We start from the raw sequence: 16,572 nt of genomic DNA, 5'->3' as shown, positions 1-16,572 counted from the left end.
GTTGTTCCCCCATGGAGACTGCCCACAGTGTCTTTCTGTAAATATTTTAACGATTGTAAGCGTAATTTTAAGGATTATGAACTACGCAATGCTTTTTTAGAACATTCTTTTAATCACCAACCCTCTGTGTTTGTTTTTACTGATGGCTCCAAAACTAGCGCTGGCATTGGTTTTGGAATATTCTCAAATGATTTTAACCTCTTCACTCCGGGGCACATCGCACGTCTGGCAGCATTAATGCTGCCCGACGTGCGATGTTGCGTCATAATAATCGCATTATGAAAAAGAAAAAAGTCAGTGCTCAATCGTTCGTTCTCTTTCACCCATGTATTTTGATAACCATAGAAAATATGATGAAGCCAGTTTAGAGAGAATGGAGGTTACGTAGGTATGACAACAATAAATATAATCAAGATGTCGACGTCGGCATTCACTTGCTCCTCATGCCGCCTACGTAGGTGTCACCGTATGGAAGTGGTTAATCGTAAGGGTACCTTGCCTGATACAACATCTAATTTCACTGCCGAACTGACAGGAATACTGTCCGCCGTGGAGATTATATCCTCCATGAAAAGCAGAGCCAAATGTTTTACAATTTTTAGTAACTCAAAGAGTGTCTTGCAGTCTCTAGAACAATTTGACTCAAGGCACCCAATAGTTTAAAGATCTTAGAATGGCTTTTTTTAATCGAGCATCGAGGTAATGAAATAAACTTCTGCTGGGTTCCAGCACATGTCGGAGTACCAGGAAATGAACAGGCCGATAAATTGGCCAAGGAAGCCACTCTCTCACCCTTACCTCACTTACGGCCTATACCTTATGAAGATTATATCCCTCTAATCAAAGCCGAGATCTCATCTCTTTGGCAGTTCCAATGGGATCTTGAGGCTGGTAACAAGATGAGAGAGATTATTGATACTATTCGTCCTTGGTCTTATACATTACTGAACAGAAAACAGGAAGTAACCCTTTGCCGGTTGAGGATTGGTCACTCTAGATTGTCCCATGGCTTTCTTATGGAGGGCAGTCCTCCTCCATTTTGTAATGATTGCCTTGTTCCTATAACCATTAGACACATTATGGTGGAATGCCCCAGTTATGATGGAGAAAGACAACAATATTTGTCAAAACACAGAGATGAAGGAGATCTGTCCCTTCGAAGTGTTCTGGGATGTAACTGCAATATAAATTCTATTTTTAATTTTCTTAGTGCTATTGATCTTCTCAATGATCTTTAGATTTCAATCTTTTTTTATTTTATTTATTTTTTAGGCTTTTTACCACTTCCTTTTCTTAATCATAAATACTACGGCGTCATTGACCATTGATGTTGCGATGCAAGATAAATCCCAATTATTCTATTCTATTCCCCCCATGCAGAAAAGGAGAAGATGGGGAGAAATTCCTTCGGGCTGCATCAATTTTTTTTCTCATACATACTTCCTCACCCCCCCATCCCCCACCCACTCCCCCTCATGCATCACAGCATCATCTATACACAACCCCTCTCTATTCACCCCTATCTTCTGTCCTCTCCAGTCCTTCCTTCACAGACATTCCTCTCTTTTGTTATGCCCCCTTCACCCCATCTATCCATCTCATCCTAGGATGCCCCCTCATATTCACTCCTTCCACCTCTGCCTTCCACACTTCTTTTACTAATCTTTCTTCACTCATTCTTTCCATGTGTCCAAATCATCCTAATACTCTTTCATAAACCCTATCTCCCAGTTCTCTTTCCACCCCTGTTCTCCTCACTTCCTCATTTCTCATTCTATCCAGCCTAGTAACCCCTATCATACTTCTCAGACATTTCATCTCAAACATATTCAAACTCCTTCTCTCTTCCTCTCTCATGTTCCATGTTTCTGTCCCATACAATACTGTTGGCACAATCACTCCTTCATATAACCTCCTCTTAGCATCCATTCCCAGATGTCTATTTCTCATTACACTTCTCAATCCACCAAGGCATTTCCTCTCTTCTCTCAATCTACATTCTACCTTCACCCCCACTCCTCCCTTTCCTGCCACATTCGCACCAAAGTATCTAAAACTATCCACTTCCTCCAGTCTTTCACCCTTAATGCTCACTTCCAGCCTGCTGTCACTCTCTCCCCTTGTACATCTCATCACCTTACTTTTGCCCACATTTATTTTCAGCTTCCTTCTTTCACACACCTTCTCAAACTCTGCCTCTAACTTCCTCAATCCCTCCTCTGATCCTGCTACAAGCGCAGTGTTGTCAGCAAACAACAACTGGCTCACCTCCCACTTTTCTCCATTTTCTTTAATCCTCTCCAACCCCTTACCCACTACCCTTGCATTCATCTCTCGCACCCCCCCATCCATGTAAAGATTGAACAGCCAGGGCGACACAGCACATCCCTGACGAAGTCCCACCTTTACCTCAAACCATTCACTCTCTCCATTTCTAATCCTAACACAAGCTCTAGTACTCTCATAAAAACTCTTGACTACTCTTAACAGCTTTCCTCCTATCCCATATACCTACAGTACCTCCCAGAGTGCCTTCCTGTCTACCCTGTTGTAAGCCTTTTCCAGATCCATAAAAGCCCAAAAAACATCCCCTTTCCTATAGCTCTCTCACATATCTGTCTTACCACAAAAATCTGATCTACACAACCTCTACCTGTCCTAAATCCACACTGTTCCTCACCAATTACTCCCTCTGTTCCTCTCCTAATCCTCTCAATCAAGATCCTCCCATAAGCCTTCCCAACTACACTTAACAAGCTAATCCCTCTGAAACTACTACACTCACACTTGTCCCCTTTCCCCTTGTAAAGTGGAACTATACAGGCACTCCTCCAGTCCTCCGGCACTCTATCCTCTCGCCAACAAACATTAAATAACCTCACCAGCCAGTCCACCATCACTGTACCTCCTTTTTTTAGACATTCTGCATGGCATCTATCCAGACCAGGTGCATTACCTGCTTTCATCATCTTAACAACTGCCTTCACTTCATCCTTCCTTATTTCTCCTCCATTTTCCTCACTCATCATGGTCATTTTCTAAGCATTTCCCACAGCAACTATCTTTCCCTCCCTATCCTCCTTCACATTTAGCAACTCCCTAAAATACTCTGCCCATCTTCCCCTTACTGCCTTCTCTTCCATTATCATCTCTCTATCTGCACCTTTTACCTTTTCTTCTCTACTTGATTCGCCTCCTCTTAGTTTCTTTCCAAAACATCTTTTTATTACTTTCCACATTTTCTGTCATACTCTTACCCCATTTCATATCTGCTCTCCTCTTTGCCTCCTTTACCTTTTGCTTTACTTCTCTTTTCTTTTCTTTGCACCTCTCATATGACTCCCTCATCCTATTTTGTAACCAATCTGTGAAAGCTCGCTTCTTCTCTTCTACAACCTTCTTTGTTTCCTCATCCCACCATTCACTACCCTTCCTTCTATTTCCTCCTCTCCTTCTTGTTCCACACACCATCTTTGCACACTTTGTGACTCCCTCCTTGAACCATTCCCATTCCTCCTCCACTCCTAGATCTACTCTATCCTTCACTCCCTCCCACTCCCCTTTCAGCTTCTTCTTGTACTCCTTCTCCTTTTCCTTCTCATTTAATGAGTTCACTCTATGCACCTCCCTACCTATTGTCCTTTTCCTCTTTCTCCATCTATCCTCCACTCTCAACTTACCTTCCACCAAAAAATTATCTGATATTTCCTCACCCTCTCCCTTTAGCACATGTACATCTTTAACTCTTCCTATTATACTCCTATCTACCACTACATAGTCCATTAATGCTCTATCTACCACCTTTCCCCCCACCACCCTCTCCCATGTGTACTTATGCTTGACTTTTTTCCGAAACACTGTATTTGCTATCATCAACTCTCTAGACACATCTCCACCATCCACTCTCCACTACGATTCATTCCTGGAACTCCACATTTCCTAACCACTCTGTCAATTGGTTCATTTCCTACCCTAGCATTAAAGTCTCCCAGTACTATTACATTGACATTTCTCCCTAATCCCTCTATGCACTCATTTAAATCTATCCAAAAAGCCTCCCTTTCTTCTACACTCTTCTCACTACCAGGCCCATATGCACTTACAAAACCCACATCTCCTTGAGGAAACCTCCTTCCCCTCCACTACACGTTTACCTATCTCTTCACTTACTAGTATAGCCACCCCTTCTCTCCCTCACCATCTCTTCACTTCTGATAACCTCCCACTTACACTCCCAAACTTACACTCGCCCTTCCCTCTCAACTTAGTTTCACTCAAAGCCAACACATCCATCTTTCTTCTCACAAACATACTACGTATCTCTTCCCTTTTACTCACATCTGTACCACATCCACACACATTTAAAAACCCAAACCTTATGGTGCTGGTTGGAAAACTCTTAGACCCTCTTATGCCTTTACTTTTTTTAGGAATGTCCCCTGTGGGGCTACAGGGAGAAGGATGCCTAGTCCCAATCCCCGTCCCGTTTTTCTCGCCTCTTACGATCCAAGTGGAAATACTTGGTGGCAGTATTCTTTTGCCTCCACCACAGGGTAAGTAGGCAAAAAAGGAAATGAATATTCAGAGAAATTGTAGAGGACAGTAACAAAGGGTTGGGGGACAGCATAACGGAGGGACAGTTGTAGTATAAAATTGTCATCATTTCTCCATGAACAGAGTTTTCCTCTATCACAGACAAAATGATGTGTGGCTCTGGTCCGTAGGGACATCCCATATAAACCCTAAAGTATCAACTGCATGCTACTTTGCCACAATAACATGCAGCTAATACCCCAGACGGGTTATGCATATAGATGCATATATACTTGGAATAGCTTAGTTGATATGCCCCAAGGTCAAACAGTACATGGGTTCAGATCTACATACATACATATACCAAGGCTTTTTTTCTCCTTACCAGGGGGGTAGCCAAAAAGGACAAGGCACAAAAACATTCCCACCCATTTCATCCCTGAAAACACTCCACACCCCTCCACCCTCCCTCCTATCTTAGCACCTCCTAGATGACGGGTCATCCCTGTACCCTGTCCACTGCCCTGGGTCAGAAGCAGTGTCGCAGGACACAGCACATCCACAGCAAGGCCGATTCATTAAATCGGCGACCCCCCCTCTCCGTCCCCCCCATATAAAGGAGAGGACGGGGAGAAATCCCTTCGGGCTGCGTCAAAAAGTTTTGCTCGCACACACTACCTCACCCCCATTCCCCCGTCCAATCTACCTCATGCATCACAACATTTTCCATATACAACCATTCTCCATTCACCCCTGTCTTCTGTCCTCTCCCGTCCTTCCTCAACCGACATTCTCCTCTTCCCCAAAGCCCCCTTCACCCCATCCATCCATCTCATCCTAGGACATCCCCTCATGTTCACTCCCTATATATGATAATTGGGAATAAAGGATATAGATTAAGTTGGAACTGTACATGAATTTGAGGCTAGGTATAATAAAAAATGAGAGAATAGGAGATGGAACCCAACAAGCATTGCTTCTTTGCTGTATACTTACCTTACCTTACCGTCGTGCCATATCCTCTTAGACTTCGGCAACCATGGAGCGCCACTGTTCACGGTCCCTAGTTACTTGTAACATCTGTGCTGGTTTGAGTTGTTTTCCCATCGCCCTCATCAGCCCGTCCATGTACTTCTCCCTCTGCTTTCCTCTTGCTCTCCTTCCCTCCACCATTCCCGTCATCACCACTTCTTCCAACCCTTCCCTCCTCATTATATGTCCTAAGAATCACAACTGTCTTTTCCTTATTGTTGTCATCAATTCCCTATCTGTCTCCATTTCTCTCAATACTTCTTCATTTGTTTTCTTCGCTGTCCATGGTACTCTTAATACTTGTCTCCATATCCACATTTCTGCTGCTTCTAAGTTTTCCTGCAATTTTTTGCTGATTGTCCACGCTTCTGAACCATATAATAGTGTTGACCATATAAATGTTTTAACTGTTCTTCTCCTTATATCTGTAGACATTTTCTTGTTTGTTAAAACCCCTTTCATTTTCTGAAACGTGCTTTTAGCTATCGCTATCCTTGATTTTATTTCTTTTTCACATCTACAATCTTCTGTCAATACGCTTCCCAATTAAGTAAAGCTTGCCCTGATGCACACATGTATGTAAGGTGATCCATATTTATGTGTTAAGTGCTTGAATTTTTTATATCCACAACTGAAATTGAAATGGTTTAAAAAAAAACATGAACATTTTTTCTTTTATGTTGCAGTACTTTGAGCACTTGTGTGGTAGCAGAAATTCACATCCATACCACAGGAACAGTTCAAGGTAAGACTATTTTATTTTAACTGTCTATTAAAAAAAATTCAGAATAGTCTGCTATTTTAAAGGTAGAATTGATTGAATAATGTGGATGGATGGGATTAAAAGGGCAGTGGATTCAAGAGGAATGCCGTGAGCAGGAAAGAGAGAGTGTAAAAGATAGTGAATGAAAGAGATTATAAATGAAGAAAGGACACAGCCGGAAATGAAATTCTTGTCCCCTCCATAAATATTTTTGAGTGGGTGGGTGAGGTAAGTTGGGAGGGTTGCTATATAATGAAGTGGTGGGGGTTAACCTGCCCTGAATGCCAGGCCCTGGTAGAACTGTTACATTGCATTGTCTTTGAACCAAGAAGTGTAGTGGTGGTGGGGTTGGGGGGAGCAGTAATGACCTTTCATCCATGAAGTGCCAAGATGGTAGAATCAATGGATGGATTTTGAATGGCTGTGGGATGGTTTCAGAGTGGGCATATGTTTTGACTCAGCCATCACACTTATAAGGGGGAAAAGGCTATTATGTATGTATGATTGATTGGTTAAAGTAGGGAAATCTTGGAAATCAAAATATAATCTTTTTCTTTTTAAAGTGTGGAATTAGGTAGTGTGGAATTCACAAACTAAATAAAACACCATTAAGTTAACATTCTAGAATTTCTGTGATGAAACATATGGAACCAGGAACTAATGTGTGTATTTGATTAGTATACTGAGGTATGGAAATGGAAATATTTATTATGTATCCCTATTTGAAATTTCTTCGCATCCACAGATTTATGACAGCTCACATTTTCATATATCTTTCACTGTTTTTCTATTTTTTAAAAGCTGTTTGTTTCCCAATACCACTCCAGCATTTGCAACAGGGTGGAATTTTTGTGGCTGCATGTTGTTATAGCAAAGTAGCATGCAGTTGATACTTTAGGGTCTATACAGGGTGCCCCTATGGACCAGAGCCACACATCATTTTGTCTGTGATACAGGACAACTCTGCTCACAGAGGAATGATGACACTTTTATTGTACTGCTACTGTCCCTCCATTATGCTGTCCCCCAACCCCTTGTTGCTGTCCTGTACCATTTCTCTGAATATTCATTTCCTTGTTTTGCCTACCTTGTGGTAGGGGATAGAATGCTACCACCATGTATTCCCACTTGGATCGTAAGAGATGAGGAAAACAGGACAGGGATTAGGACTAGGCATTCTTCTCCCTGTAGCCCCACAGGGGACATTCCTAAAAAATAAAGGCATAAGAGGGTCTCGGAGTTTTCCAACCAGTACCCTAAGGTTAGGGTCTTTTAATGTGTGTGGATGTGGTACAGATGAGAGTAAAAGGGAAGAGATAGGTAGTATGTTTGTGAGAAGAAAGATGGATGTGTTGGCTTTGAGTGAAACTAAGTTGAAAGGGAGGGGTGAGTGTGAGTTTGGGAGTGTAGTTAGGTTCTCAGGAGTGAAGAGAGGGTGAGGGAGAGAAGGGGTGGCTATACTAGTAAGTGAAGAGATAGGTAAACATGGAGTGGAAGGAGGTTTCTTCAAGGTTAATGTGGATTAAGGTGAAACTGGGAAAGGAGATGTGGGTTTTTGTAAGTGCATATGGGCCTGGTAGTGAGAAGAGTGTGGAAAGGGAGGCTTTTTGGATAGATTTAAATGAGTGCATTGAGGGATTAGGGAAGAATATCATTGTAGTAATATTGAAAGACCTTAATGCTAGGGTAGGAAATAAACCAATAGATGGAGTGGTTGGAAAATGTGGAGTTCCAGGAAAGAATCGTAGTGGAGAGATGATGGTGGAGATGTATCTAGAGAGTTGATAATAGCAAATACAGTGTTTTGGAAGAAAGTCAAGCATAAGTACACATGGGATAGGGTGGTGGATTGAAGGGTGGTAGGTAGAGTGTTAATGGACTATGTAGTGGTAGATAGGAGTATAATAGGAAGAGTTAAGGATGTACATGTTCTAAGGGGACAGAGTGGGGGAATATCAGATAATTTTTTGGTGGAAGGTAAGTTGAGAATGGAGAATAGATGGAGAAAGAGGAAAAGTACAAAAGGTAGGGAGGTGCTTAGAATGAACTGCTTAAATGAGAAGGAAAAGGAGAAGGAGTACAAAAAGAAGATGAGAGAGGAGTGGGAGGGAGTGAAGAATAGAGTAGAACTAGGAGTGGAGGAGGAATGGGGATGGTTCAAGGAGGGAGTCACAAAGTGTGCAAAGATGGTGTGTGGAACAAGAAGGAGAGGAGGAAATAGAAGGAAGGTTAGTGAGTGGTGGGATGAGGAAGCGAAGAAGGTTGTAGAAGAGAAGAAGTGAGCTTTCACAGATTGGTTACAAAATGGGATGAGGGAGTCATACGAGAGGTACAAACAAAAGAGAAGGAAAGCACAAGATAAAGGAGGCGAAGAGGAGAGCAGATGTGAAATGGGGTAAGAGTATGACCAAAAAAAAAAAAAAAATTGAAAATAATAAAATGATGTTTTGGAAAGAAATTAATAGAGAGGAAGCAAATCAAGTTGAGAAGAAAAGGTATAAAGTGCCGATGGAGAGATGATAATGTAAGAGAAAGCAGAAAGAGGAAGATGAGCAGAGTATTTTAGGGAGTTGCTGAGTGTGAAGGGGAATAGGGAGGGAAAGGTAGGTGCAGTGGGAAGTGCTAAGAAAATGACCGTGATGAGTGAGGAAAATGGAGGAGAAATAAGGAAGGATGAAGTGAAGGCAGTTGTTAAGATGATGAGAGCAGGTAAGGTACCTGGTCTGGATGGATGCCATACAGAATGTCTGAAAAATGGAGGTACATTGATGGTGGACTGGCTGGTGAGATTATTTAATGTTTGTTTGAGAGAGGATAGAGTGCCAGAGGACTAGAGGAGTGAGAAAGCTATAGGAAAAGTTAAGGATGTTTTTTGTGCTTTTATGGATCCGGAAAAGGCTTATGACGGTAGACAGGAAGGCACTGTAGGAGGTTTTGCAGATATACAGGATAGGAGGAAAGTTTTTAGGAGCTGTCAAGAGTTTTTACGAGAGTAGTAGAATGTGTGTCATGATTAGAAATGGAGAGAGTGAGTGGTTCAAGGTATGGGTGGGATGGTGCGAAAGGTAAAGGCAAGGGTGGTGGGTCAGGGATTGGAGATGGTTAAAGAAAATGGAGAAAAGTGGGAGGTGAGCCAGCTATTGTTTGCAGACAACACTGCACTTGTGGCAGGATCAGAGGAGGGATTGAGGAAGTTAGTGACAGAGTTTGGGAGAGTGTGTGAAAGAAGGAAGTTAAAGATAAATGTGGGTAAAAGTAAGGTGATGAGATGTACAAGGGGTGAAAGTGGCAGCAGACTGGAAGGGAGAGAGACTGGAGGAAGTGGATAAATTTAGATATTTGGGTGTGAATGTGGCAGGAAAGGGAGGAGTGGAGGTGGAAGTAGAATGTAGATTGAGAGAAGCGAGTAATTGCCTTGGTGGATTGAAAAGTGTAATGAGAAATAGACATTTGGGAATGGATGCTAAGAGGAAGTTGTATGAAGGAGTGATTGTGCCAACAGCATTGTATGGGGCAGAAACACAGAACATAAGAGAGAAGGAGTTTGAATGTGTTTGTGTATGACAGGGGTTACTAGGCTGGATAGAGTGAGAAATGAGGTGAGGAGGGGATTAGGGGTGGTAAGGGAGTTGGGAGATAGGGTAGATGAAAGAATATTGGGATGGTTTGGACACATGGAAAGAATGAGTGAAGAAAGACTAGTAAAAGAGGTATGGAAGGCAGATGTGGAGGGAGTGAACATGAGGGGGCGATCTAGGATGAGATGGATGGATGGGGTAAAAGGGGCTTTGGGGAAGAGGGGAATGTCTGTTGAGGAAGGATGGGAAAAGACAGAAGACAGGGGTGAATGGAGAATGGTTGTATGTGGATGATGTTGTGATGCATGAGGTGAAATGGGTGGGGGGTGAGGGAGTATGTGTGAGAACAATTTGATGCAGCCCGAAGGGATTTCTCCCCGTCTTCTCCTTTTCTGCATGAGGGGACGGAGAGGGGGGGTCATCGATTTAATGAAGCGGCCTTGCTGTGGATGTGCTGTGTCTTGCATCACTACTTCTGACCCAGGGCAGTGGACAAGATGCAAGGATGACCTGTCATCCAGGAGGTGCCAAGAGAGGTGGGAGGGTAGAGGATGGAGGGGAGTGGAGTGTATTGGGGATGGAATGGATGGGAATGGTTTTTATGCCTTTTTTTTTTTCTATCTTGTAAAGGGGGAAAGCCTTGGATATGAATGTAAGTATGTAATATCTAATGAAAAATACAGTGGAGCAATGTGTATTTCTTATTGTTAACTGTCAGTCAATCAAATCAGCCATTCTGAGTACACTGCTGAAAAAAAGCCTCCTTCATAGCATTCCATGATTCACACAACTGCGCCAACCTCTGCCACATCACTCCTGCAAACTTCTCAATCTCATCTCTCCATCTTCTGTCTGGTCTCCCTTTTCCACACTTCCCATCTCGCAGCATCCACTCAGTAACACACTTGCTCCATCGCTCATCAGTCGTTTGTACTAACCTGCCCAATTCCACTTCCTCTCTTTTACTGCCTCCACAATATCTTTCACTCTGTTCTCTTACCCAACTTGCTCTCTTTCAGTCTCTCAGCATTGACCTCTCCATTCTCCTCAGTGCAGTCCCTAGCTTTGTTTCCATCACCTTTATCAGTTTCCAAGTCTCACACCCATAGATTATTGCTGGCAGAATGCATTGATTGTAAACTATGTTTCAAACATAAAGATAGACAGCCTCTCTGGATTTTATTATACTTACCAAACACTTTCCAACCAATAATAATACATCTTTTTATTTCATTATCATGATCTTTGGTCACTTTTGCCATCTGGCCTAAATAATTATACTATTCAACTTCTTCAAGATTCTCACCATCGATTATAATCTCTTTACTTTGAACTTTCTTGTTGAACATTACTTTGGTTTTACTCTTATTCATTTTTAAACCTACTTTGAGACTTTCTTTGTTCAGATCACTCAGCATATCTTGCAAGTCTTCTGCTCTTTCTGAAATAAGAATAATGTCATCTGCAAATCTTAGGTGGTTCAAATATTCACCATTAATCTTCAAACCTTTCTCTTCCCAACTCAACCTTCTGAAAATCTCTTCCAAACAAGCTGTAAATGATTTGGGTGAAATGGTATAGCCTTGCCATACTCCTTTCTCGATCTTGATATTTTCTGTATCTTTATGTAGTCGAACTATAGTGGTACCTTTCGCATAAGTCTTTTCTAAAACTCTTATGATCTGTTTGTTTGTACCCTGCTTGCTTAGTGAGTTTAGTGTTGTTATTTGTTCTACTGAGTCAAAGGCCTCATAATCTACAAAAGCTAAAAAGAGAGGTATATTGTATACTGTCATTTTCTCAATTAGTTGGTTTATCACCTGCAAATAGTCTAGGGTTGAATATCCACTCCTAAAGCCTGCCTGTTCTCACGGTTGGTTTCCATCTAAAACTTGACTTAGTCTATTTGTAAGGATCTTGGAGAAAACTTTATATACATTTGATAGCAAGCTAATCAGTCAATAGCTACTATTTTTTTTTTTATATATAAGCAAAATAACTATAGCATTGCACCACAATTCAGGAATGCTTTCTTGATGTAAGCACTGGGTGTACAACTGAGCCAGCCTAATATGAACTTCTTTCCCTACGTCTTTCAACAGATCTATCGATATACCATCTTCCCCAGGTGCTTTTCCTCATTTCATATTTTTTAGAGCAAATCCTACTTCTTCCTTTGTAATATCTGGTACACTACTAATGTCTACAGATGAATTTATTGACTCAACTACAGTCTTTGACAAGTAAAGCTCTTGGTAAAATTCTTCTACTCTTTTTATCATTCTGTCTCTACATTTAATGATTTCTCCATTCCTATCTTTCAAACATATCATTTGCTGTCTTCCTAAAGCATGTCTGCGCTCGGTCCCTTTAATAATCTTACCTTTCTGAATAGTTTCCTCTATTTATCCATGTTTCTCTTTTTTTTTTTTTTTTTTATGGTCTCTGCCTTTTGTTGATAATCTTGTTTAGTTCTACTCTTTCTATTTTGTCTCTTTTTGCTTTAAATCTGTATGGTCCTTCTTATTTTAATTAGGTCATTTGTAGCCTTGGAGTATTTGTTTTCTCTAATACTTTTTGTACTGACTAATTTCTCTGCTGATTCCCTAATGATATTCACTAAATTCACATTCATATCATCGACAGTGCCCTCGTTAGTTTTTAGAGCTTCAAATATATTTTTAATTTCTAACTGAAATTTATTCTTATTATCCTTAATCTCTGCAAGAGTGATTTCCTTTTTTAAAACTAGTTTATTTCTCTTGGCTCTGAAATTGAATTTAGCTGTACAACCTACCATTCTGTGGTCACTATGTTGACTTTATTTATGACCATAACATTGCTAACGCTCTTGCTCTCATCTCCTAATATGTAGTCTACTTCATTCTTTTTTGTTCCATTTGGACTTTTCCAGATCCATTTGTGACCTACTCACTTTTGGAAGAAAGTGTTCATTATCTTCATGTTGTAGTCCACTGCAAAATTGATTAACATCTCACCTCTGTCATTTCTTTCACCTATTCCCATTGCTTTATTAAAGTGGGACAAGAGAAAAACAAGAGGACATAAAAAGAAACTCAAAAAGGATGATTATAGAAGAGATCTGAAAAAAAATAGCTTCCCACACAGTGGTGGATATCTGGAATAAATTAGATAAAGCAATAGTGTGCGCAAAAACTGTTTAAGAATTTAAGAACAAACTTGATGCTGAAAGATACAAAGATACATAGCTCCCTTCCCGTATAATACAACTAGATGAATACAACTAGGTAAATACAATAACATGCAGCCAATACCCAAGATGGGGTAAATCTCTGAAATTCATATTTATTGAGTATACATGTATATACATTTGCCTAAAACTTGTGCATGTTATAGGTGCTAACAATGCTGTCTAGGTATCTAAACACAAAGTCATTGACTTATGCAGTGAAGTACATTTTATGGGACCAATAACAGGTACCTGCAAAGGGTGGTCTTGCAAGACAGATATCAGAGAGAATCATCTTTCTGCTGTCCATCTTCAAAACCCAATAACTTTCTCACTTCCATATATAGGTGCAGCTCTAAATGGCTGCAATTCTGTCTTTGAACTGGGCCCAAATCTCTCTCTATCAACTTTGACTGTCTTTCTTCCACTTTTAAACAAAAGGAGAAATGACAACTAGCAGCAGCTCTCCTCATACTACTGATTACTGGTGAAACAGTCCCACACAAGTACATTGTAGACATCATTCCAGAGATTCTGCCCAGAGAGATCTATGGGAGGGCTCAAGATCTGTCTTTGGACTGGGCCTAAGATATCTGTCAACTTGACTATTTCCTCCACCTTTTCATGCAAGGAGCATTGACAGTCAGCAACTACTATCCATATCCTTCTCCTGTAAGCCAGTGACATGAAAATGGTCCCACTTATGCAACACAGACAAATGTTAAACATTTCTTTACAGAGATCTAGAGGAATGCCTGAGAACTGTTGCCAGCCACTGTGGGGCTGTGGGTTTTCAGTCAATGAAATTTGAGGCAACAATTATCATGTATAATATGCTTTTATTGTTCAGAACATTGTAAACTTCACTCATGTATGTTTTCATTTTTCCATCTAGTACCTCCCCTGGAAGGAACAGGTATATTATGAATATTTGTTTTTAGGACTTAAGGTGATCACTGTAATGTAGTGTTAATATTGGTTCTTACTAACTGTTCATCAGGTCAGTGTAGATTAATATTTTGAACCTAAGAATCTCCATTCTATTATAGACCATGAGAATGGAATATACATACGGTAATTTTCATCTGGACTTTGGGTATGAAAAACAAACTTAAAAACCTACTATCTGAGAGGTATCACTTAACTAAAAAAGTTAACTGGTGATAGCTAGGACAAGATGAATATAGTGTATAATCAAAAAGGATTTATAGTTGCATGATCATAATGGTTAATTTCCTGCATACTGACTTCATTAACATTTACTTTCTTTTCTTACTATGTTTTGAGTAGGGCATTGCATAACATTGTTACAACTATGTTTTTAATTGTCTTTATACAGAAGTAGTATTTGTATTGATACAGACCTGTGGCAGTCATTGCAGTGAATAGTAATGAAACTATGCTGTTTCAGACCCTAGGAGTTAAAATGCACATACAGGACTATAGATTGAACTTCAGTTTAACAGTAACTTCAGGGCTAATGTTACCCCATTAAATGCAAATTTCAGTTAAATAAGAATACTTTAGAAAATTCAGTAATAATACAGGATACTTGTACAAAAGGCCCTTTCCCATTAAAAGGAGGTGGCTTAGTCAAAGCACACACCCATATCTTTAATGAAAATTATGATTATTTTATTTTGGGGTCTTTCTCACACCTAGAATCACTTGAATGTTGCTTTGGAACAATATTTTGGTAATAATCATGGCAAAAATACAGGAATCATATGATATTTTTTAGCCTGATCAGCACTAAGATTGACAGATGGATAAGTGCAGAAGTACCACCATTTCACTGTGGTTACTGTGACAAACACTGGGTCTGCTACTAAGATTTTCATATTCTCTCAGATATTTCCATTAAATGATTTTGCCCATCTACTGTTTTTTATCATTCAAGTATTTCCATTGAATATATATATATATACAGGTAGTCGTCAACTTTCGACCTATGCGACTTACGACTGATCGACTTTACGACCACGAGATAGTGCAATAATATCTAACATTTAATAGAGTAATAGAATTGCAATGTTATGCCCGGCAGTGCAGTACAATTACTTTGCACGCCACAAGACGCAAGTACGACAATTTTGGCAGGCTGCCAGCGGCATTAGCATTTCAGCCAGCTAATTATTCTTTCATTTTGTTTGTTTGAAGTAAAATATTTCCTAATTTTGCATTGCATTTTGTATTTCTATATATTTCGCAATTAATAAAATGTAACAGTAAAACTTTTTTTTGTGCCTAGGCTAATTTGTTGTCGATAACAATATGTTCAGTACAGTACGTTAACGAAAAGAATGTTTTGAAATAAAATTTTACCTTGCGTTTTGTATTTTTATATGTTTTGCAATTAATGAAATGTAACAGTAAAACTTTTTTATGCTTAGTTTGTTGTCGATAACAATATGTTCGGTACAGCATTTTGTATTTTTATGTTTTGCGATTACTAAAATGTAACAGTAAACTTTGTTTATGCTCTGTTGTCAATATTTTCGGTATAGTACGTAAACGAGAAGAATGTGTTTTGAAATAGAAATTTTCCTGATTGTGCCTTGCAATGATATGTATTTAACAAACAAAAAAGTATTTGTAGGTCAAAGATGACAGGACTTTATTCAGTATGCGTAGGCCTAGGCTACGTTTCCTAACAAAAATTATAAAAAGTTAATGAATATTAAAGAACGTAGCTCAAAGATAATACGATTTTATTCAGTATGCATACGTTTCCTAAAGAAAGTCTGGTGGTAAAATAATAAAAATGTTAAAAAATAAAGTATCTAATATCATAGGTCAAAGATGACAGGATTTTATTCAGTATGCTTAGGCCTAAACTACGTTTCCCAAAGAAAATCAGATAAAATTATAAAAAGGTTAGAAATACTATACAACATAGTTCAAAGATGCTAAGATTATTTCAGTATGGTAAATATAATATACAGTATATATATACAGTAACAAAAATAATATATAAAGGTTAATATATACTGTATATATATAAAATCTGACTTGCGTCCAGATCGACTTACAACCTGTCTGTCAGAACCGAACTCGGTCGTAAGTCGACGACTACCTGTATATATATATATATATATACACACACACACACACAAGGTGTCCATAAAGTCCATGTGCACATTAAAAAAATTATAACTTCACTAGTCTTTGTAATATAAAGAATCTGTAAAAAGTGTTAGAACGAAGACAATCTATACATGATACATATATATATAAATATATATATATATATTTATATATTTATGTATATATATATTTATGTATATATATATATATATATATATATATATATATATATATATATATGTATATAAAATGTATATATATACATATAATATATATATATATAATATATATATATATATTTATATTTATATATCCAAGATAAGAGGAAGGGAGGAGGGTGAATAGGAGTTGAGTGTATAGGAGATGGA

At 39.2% G+C, this 16,572-nt stretch overlaps 1 protein-coding gene across 9 annotated transcripts in view; it reads left to right on the top strand.

Moving 5' to 3' along the window:
- LOC143029172 (sorting nexin-14-like) overlaps positions 1 to 16,572 on the top strand; it is a 184,921-nt gene that overhangs the window by 85,641 nt on the left and 82,708 nt on the right. For 6 of the 9 annotated variants that reach the window (XM_076191673.1, XM_076191676.1, XM_076191670.1 and 3 more), the window contains 2 exons: positions 6,252 to 6,310; positions 14,013 to 14,033. In XM_076191673.1, coding sequence (XP_076047788.1) covers positions 6,252 to 6,310; positions 14,013 to 14,033 — 80 coding nt within the window. The remainder of the gene's footprint in view (positions 1 to 6,251; positions 6,311 to 14,012; positions 14,034 to 16,572) is intronic. The other 3 variants (XM_076191678.1, XM_076191675.1, XM_076191679.1) reach the window with 1 other exon arrangement.

The sequence above is a fragment of the Oratosquilla oratoria genome, chromosome 10 (genome assembly GCF_046742065.1).
Source record: "Oratosquilla oratoria isolate Oo_2021 chromosome 10, ASM4674206v1, whole genome shotgun sequence".
In the NCBI taxonomy this organism is placed as follows: domain Eukaryota; kingdom Metazoa; phylum Arthropoda; class Malacostraca; order Stomatopoda; family Squillidae; genus Oratosquilla; species Oratosquilla oratoria.
Note: the sequence above shows the minus strand (reverse complement) of the source record. Positions and strands in the feature narration are given on the sequence as shown.